The 7,461-nt window shown below is 41.7% G+C and overlaps 1 protein-coding gene across 1 annotated transcript; it reads right to left on the bottom strand.

Annotated features, from left to right (window-relative positions):
• Positions 1–2,207: 2,207 nt before the first annotated feature.
• Positions 2,208–5,905, bottom strand: TSHB (thyroid stimulating hormone subunit beta). The gene is made up of 2 exons (XM_069945763.1): positions 5,744–5,905; positions 2,208–2,468 (listed from the first exon to the last, which is right to left on the bottom strand). The coding sequence occupies exons 1-2, from the start codon at positions 5,903–5,905 to the stop codon at positions 2,208–2,210; spliced, it is 423 nt and encodes a 140-aa protein (XP_069801864.1).
• Between the last annotated feature and the right edge of the window lie 1,556 nt (positions 5,906–7,461).

Genomic DNA, 7,461 nt, shown 5'->3' with positions numbered 1-7,461 from the left:
TGCCCATACAGTGGTTTATGCCCACATATTGGGTACCGTTGTACTCCGGAGAACGTGCGTTACAGATTTTGGGGTACGCTTTCTCTCCTGTTCCTCGTCAAATTGAGAAATTTCAAACTAAACCAACATATTATTGGAAAAATTCGAGTTTTTCATTTTTACTGGCCAATTTTGAATACTTTCCTCTAATCAGGCCCGCTTCTGCCATGAGGCGGAATGAGCCTTCCGCCTCAGGCGGCAGATTTTGCGGTCCGGCAGGGGGCGGCATTATGTCCCCCCTGCTGTCATTTTTCTTAAGTATCACTTAACAAAAATGACAGCGGCCGCTCACCTGTCCCGTCGCCTGCGCCCTCCACATCCCGTCAGGTCCCGCGATGTCACCCTGCAGCTGTCACGGACCTCCAGGCTGTGATGAGTGCCCGGGGTCGTGGGGGACGCGCTGGGGTGATCGGGTCGCGCGGGCGATCACCCCACTCACTCACCACAGCCTGGAGGTCCGTGACAGCTGCAGGGTGACATCGCGGGACCTGATGGGATGTGGAGACAGCAGAGAGCGCGGGCCGGCTGCGGTGTGGGACAGGTGAGTGGATGGCTGCGGTGGCGGGGGGGGGGGGTGCCGGCCATCACTCGGGGCGGCCGCCTGAGGTTTGCCTCAGGCGGGCGAAACCCCAGAATCGGCCCTGCCTCTAATACCTGTGGGGTCAAAATGGTCTCCACACCCCAAGATGAATTCTTTGAGGGGTGCACTTTCCAAAATGGGGTGACTTTTGGGGGGAATCTATTCTGCTGACACTAAAGGGGCGCAGCAAGCGCACCTGGCGCTCAGAAACTTCTTCAGAAAAATCTGCACTGAAAATGCTAATTGGCGCTCCTTCCCTTCTGAGCCTGGCTGTGTGCCCATACAGTGGTTAATGCCCACATATGGGGTACCGTTCTACTCAGGAGAACCTGCGTTACATATTTTGGGGTGACATTTCTCTCCTGTTCCTCGTGAAATTGAGAAATTTCAAACTAAACCAACATATTATTGGAAGAATTCGAGTTTTTCATTTTTACTGTCTTCTTTGGAATACTTTCCTGTAATACCTGTGGGGTCAAAATGGTCACCACACACCAAGATGAATTCTTTGAGGGGTGCACTTTCCAAAATGGGGTGACTTATGGGGGGGTTTTCTCTCTGCTGACACTACAGGGGCACTGCAAACGCACCTGGCGCTCAGAAACTTCTTCAGCAAAATCTGCATTGGAAAAGCTAATTGGCGCTCCCTTCCTTCTGAGCCCTGCTGTGTGCCCATGCAGTGGTTTACGCCCACATATGGGGTACCGTTGTACTCAAGAGAACCTGCGTTACAAATTTTGGGGTGCTTTTTCTCTCATGTTTCTTTTGAAAATGAGAAACTTTAATCTAAACATATATAATATTGGAAAATTTTAATTTTCCATTTTTTTACTGCCTAATTGTGAATATATTTTCCTCCAGCCCCTGTAGGGTTAAAATGCTCATTATACCCCTAGATTAATTCTTTAAGGTGTGTAGTTTCCAAAATGGGGTCACTTATGGGGGTTTTCAGGATACCAGACTTCTAAATCCATTTAAAAAAAGAACTGGTCCCTAAAAAAATCAGTTTTGGAAACTGATCATTTGCTGATAAATTTCTAAGCCCCATAACACCCTAAAAAAGTAAAATATGTTTACCAAATTATGCCAGAATAAAGAAGACATATTGGTAATGTGACTTAGTAACTAATTTATGTGCTACGACTTTCTTTTTTTAGAAGCAGAGAATTTCAAAGTTCATAAAATGCAAATTTGTTTAATTTTTCATGATATTTTGATGTTTTTCACAAAAAACACACAAAGTAGTGACCAAATTTTGCCACTAACATAAAGTGCCATATGTGACGAAAAAACAATCTCAGAATCGCTAGCATACGTTAAAGCATCACTGAGCTATAAGAGCATAAAGTGAGACAGGTCAGATTTTGAAAAATTAGCCTGGTCATTAAGGCCCAAACTAGCTGCAGCACGAAGGGGTTAAGGATGCCCTTACACTTAGTGGTTGTGTGCTGTGCAGTTTCCAACTATATGTCACAATCTGTTATACGCACTGGTACCCTAATGTGAAAAATAGATGGCCATTACATAAGGATCACATTTACTAATCTAATCACATAAGAGTTTAGGGTTTTAAGATGATTTGATTATATTACTGCAAATATTTGTAAAGGTAATATTGTGTCTCTCTCGGTTTGGTGCAATAATTGGAGTCGATCCTGTCTTGCACACAGTCAATGTAATCGGTGTTACATTTGTCACACTTGCAGCTCAAAGCTACAGGGTAGGTATACAGTGGATTTACATGTACAGGGCAGCCAGGAACAGAGACCGTCTTGTGGACATAGTCATGGAAGGTGCAAACATTCTGATTTAGCATGGTCTTTAGTTGTCTTCCTTTCACATTTGGATCCTGTGGAGAATAAAAAGATTCTTAGTTACAATTAAATTTAAATTTCGCAAACACTTTCTATATGTTGTAGTTACAATGAAATTTAAATTTCGCAAACACTTTCTATATGTTGTATGTGAACCATCACTAACACTGGATTTTGTGCTGTTTCTTATATGATCTCATAAATCAGTGACCAGCAGAAGAAGAGAGAGGATTGTACAGCTATGAAGGGCTGCACAGTTCTCTTAGTGATCAGCGCATCATCCAATGACTTGGAAAGCAGTCAGGACATTTTCTTGCAAAAAAGTGCATCTTATAGTTGGTAGGTGTCAAGTCCAACGTGAAAAGCTACAGTATAGAACTATTACATTATATACACAGCACAGTTAATGCTGTGGGGAAAAAAGTGCCAAAAATTGCTATCAATGTCAATTTGTCTCCTAAAAGGACAGATTAAAGATCAAAAGATCAAAAAGAGATTTATAAGTTAAAAAAAATAAAATAAAAATTTTCCCAGAAAAAACAAGTCTATACCAGCTCCATCATGAGAAAATAAGAAAGCTATGGATCTTGGAATGTGGTGACAATCTTTGATGTTTTGTAAAATAGTTTCTATTGTGCCAGTGTGTGGTAGTATCAATATAATAAAATGATACAACAATAAAAAAATATCACTGGTATCACTGTAGACCCAGCAAATATATCTATTATGTTATTTTTTCTTTGCATTAAATTTAAATTCAGTCCAAATTTTAATTTATAAAAAAAAAAGAAAATAAATGACATTGTTTTCAACCCCCCCCCCCAAAAAAAAAAAAGGTTAAAGGGGTTATCCAGCGCTACAAAAACATGGCCACTTTCCCTCTACTGTTGTCTCCAGTTTGGGTGGGGTTTTGAAACTCAGTTCCATTGAAGTAAATAGAGCTTAATTGCAAACTGCACCTGAACTGGAGACAACAGAAGGGGGAAAAGTGGCCATGTTTTTGTAGCGCCGGATAACCCCTTTAATAAAAGTATATCAATAAGCTATATGAATCCCAAAATGGTGCCAAAAATTTCCCTGCAAAAAACAAGCCCTTAAATGTCTATGTTGGCAAAAAAAAAAGGTGATGAAAAAACTTTGCTTTGTCACCAAGGCCAAGGGGTTAATATGGTGGCTCAGTGGTTAGCACTGGTAGCACTGGTTAGTACTGTACTGTACAGCGCTGGAATCCTAGGTTCAAATCCCACCATGGGCAACATCTGCAAAGAGTTTGTATGTTCTCTCCATGTTTGCGTGGGTTTCCTCCGGGTACTCCGGTTTCCTCCCACACCCAAAAAACATACAGATAGGTGAAGAGCTGCGGAATCTGTGTGTGCTATATAAATAAAATTAAAAAAAATGCTCTTTTTATGGTGATGCAGCAGTTCAAATCACACATACACCAATCCCTGTATTTCCAATTCCTATATTGATATTTTTGGTATTGTGCCTCCAGTATCCCACTCGACATGTTTCAACACAACTGCAGTGTCACCTGGGGTATGAAATATGAGTGACAGTAATTGCTGATACATGCCTTTATATAAAGCCTCCTTTGCAATTCTACTAAAGATGACCACATAACTGTAATGTGTCCTGAATAGTGGATCTCTTCCTCTATACCAGGAACACTGACAGATAAATGAATAAGTATTTGGTAATCAAGTCTATTGGACAGAAGATGGGGTCTGATAAGTAGGTATATGGGGATCACAAAGGAGGGGTAGGGAAGTGATGTGAATGTGCGGGAGAAAGGGCGTTGGCCTGGATTCTAACCCATCCCTACAGTGTACCCCTTATATTTTCCTAAGCCGAGTAATCCTACTAGACAGAATAGCCAGCTTTGACTAAATTGTAGTCAGTATTGTGTTTGATAGTCAAGAATGGATGTGTGCTTGACTGAGTACCTTGTGCATCTTGGGTGCTCTGTAGAGATGAGCGAATTTAAAGTAATAACAAAGTGAAGCGCTTTATCTCTTCTATCCGCTCATCAGCCAGCTTCCTTTTAGTTCCACTCTGGGTGCCTGGAAAGCTGGATCCAGTCCTGGGAGGCTTCTCCCAGTTTCCCTGGACTGGATCCAGCTGTTGCCGGCACCTGTGGAGGAGCGGCACCAAGTTAAACGGCAGCCGGCTGATGAGCGGATCACAGATCACAGCGTTTAAGGGGTTAATGAGAGGCAGCTTTGGGATTGCAGCTGCCTCTCATTATCCTTAGCTCCTGGGACACTGATGTGTGCGGGGCCGCTCTCACTGCAGTAGTCCCACACACATCAGTCAGCCCCTAAACGTAGGTATACATTCCTATTGCACGGGGTATGTGCAGGAGGAATGTATATTTATGGATTACTGATGTGAAGGGGTTAAAGTATATGGAATAGCACAGGTAAATGTCATAAATGAGGCACTCTCCCTAAAACATAATGGGGTACATTTGTCAATGTTGTGCCCCTGTCATACGCCAGGGAGAAGTCGCCAATTCGCCCGTTCTCCCTGGCGTAGTACGTCTGCCATATCTCCTGCTCACCCTATGGGCTTTGGGGGGGGGGGGGGGGGGGGGGATGGCAAGGCAAGGCAGAAAATAGGTGTCCTCCTCCCGCACCTGATTTTGCATGATGTACACAGGAGCAGGTGTAGATTTCTGTGCCGTCCATACAGTAGGTGCAGGTGAGGCCGGATTCACTAAGAGACGTGCGCCTAGGTGCAATTAGGGATTGGGCTTTATTTAAGACCGGTGTACTCGCATGCCCTTCTTAATAAATGCCCTCCAAGGTTTTTATTTCATATGCATCAGTTGGGACCTGGCGCAGACGGCTCCACTGATTTGGCGATTGAGTGTTCCCCTGCAGGGTAGCATCAGATATTTTTGAAGGGCATATGTCGATGGTACTAGCGATGTGCTAGGATGTTGCAGACACATGGGTCAAGGGTCCAGCACACCATCCAACCATCCGTGAGTAATAGACACTGGAGATGAGCGCAATTCGAGCATGCTCGAGACGGATCGTTGGACATTTGAAAAATGGTGGCTAAAGAAGTTGCATGCAGCCCTCGGGAGTCCGGTAACACATGGGTAGAATCTGCATTGTAGATAGTTTCTATGTTGATAAATGTTGAGTGTTGATAAATAAGGTCTTCTATAATTATAATAATATTATTATATATATAATAATATTATATAATATTATAATAATAACATTTTTAAGTTATTAGATCTTACAGTTAATAAACATTAGACATTATATAATTATAATGAAAGCTAATAAACACATACCAGTGTCTTGCAGTACCCAGAGCATATGGTGGTATTAACGGCAATACAGTAGGCACACTCCTCCTTCTCCACATACATGATATATTCAGTTAGCATACACAAAGAAAACGCATGCCGAAAGGCAACGCAAAACAGGAGATATACTATGAAAATGGCTGCCATCCTATAAAAAAAAACACATTTTATGTTACAATAGCTAACATGTTTGAAAACCCATGAGTAAATCATTACTAAGCTTTACTCTCTCTCCTTATATCCCTTGCAGTTTTTCAGTTTTTACTAGGGGGTAACAGCTGTATAGGACCACTGCTGGGGGCAGGGTGTTATACTATTGGAGTTTATCTCCTCTGTGTAGGGACACAATTAGGAGGGTAAGTACTGCATGGGGGCATGATTTGGTGGTCTAACTACTGTGTAGAGGCACCACTAAGTGGGCTAACTACTGTGCAGGGACACAAAGAGAATATTATTATTCTCTTTCGTGAGCATTGTTACCATTTGGGGCACTATAGATGAGGAGTTGGATGGGTGCATAGAGAAACAGAAACAAGTCAAGAGAAAGCCACATGTGTGAGTCACTGGATGTGTCTGCACTATAATCACTACAGGGTCATGGTTAGAGGCAGTGTCGGGCTGTGTATAGTGCTTTGTTTTTAATAATTGCATTGCAGTATTCAATAGACGTTGGCAATATGTAGCCATATTACGTGTCCCTTTTATATTGGTTATATTGGCTTTGGTATATTGGATTTTATTCAGTAACAATATGGTGGCATTCACTTGTGCTGATATAAGGTCATGGTGTGGTGGTATTATTTGTATAGTAGTAATATTATCCTTGTTTTCATTTAGTAACTGTATGGTGATAATATTAAGTCTCCATGTGGTCATTGTCGTAGCTGTATTATTTGGGCTTTATATAGTTTGGCCTACTGGGTTTTGTTCAGTAACATTATATTGGTAACATGTATGGGGATAATACTTATTCCTTGTATACTGGTATTACTTGGTAACTGTATTATTAATAATTACTGTAGAGATATACAGTATAGATATTTACAGTGCACTTCACTGGAACTGCATATACTGCATATTACCAGACCTGCTGCAGAAAACTTTCAACCCAGGGCCTATGGTGCTAATCTGCCACCTGTGCACCTACCTGAAAAATTGCCTGCTTAGAGTATTTTGTTTTGACGGAACACCTACTTTGTATTAGTAGTATAAAGACACAATTTGGTCGAAACAAAGCTTACTTGTACTTGGGAATGCAATAAAGATTTGAAGAATTTCTCACTACCTTGAATAGTCCAAGTTCAACCCATAACTCTACTGTGTGGATCCAGAGGAAGGCAAAAACCCTCACGAGTTTGATGCCAATTGCCCCATCGCATGGAAAAAAATTCCTTCCCAACTCCATTATGGAAACCAGAATAATCCCTGGATCAGCGTCCTATCACATGTAATCTATGTAGTCCATAACTTGTAACATATTTTTCGAGAAAAGCATCCAGGCCTTCCTTGAACTTATTAAATGAATCAGCCATGACAACATCATGTGGTAGAGAGTTTCATAGTCGCACTGCTCTTACAGTAAATAATCCCGGTCTGTGCTGATGCAGTTTTTTAAATATATATAGTAAAGCCTTAATTTGGGATTGTTCCACAGTGCTGTTGGACGTTGCTAATTTTGGTATGTCTTTAGGATATGTCAAAGT

This window comes from Dendropsophus ebraccatus, chromosome 11 (assembly GCF_027789765.1).
Source record: "Dendropsophus ebraccatus isolate aDenEbr1 chromosome 11, aDenEbr1.pat, whole genome shotgun sequence".
Classification (NCBI taxonomy): Eukaryota; Metazoa; Chordata; class Amphibia; order Anura; family Hylidae; genus Dendropsophus; species Dendropsophus ebraccatus.
The sequence above is the reverse complement of the archived record's forward strand: the minus strand, read 5'-3'. Positions and strand labels throughout refer to the sequence as shown.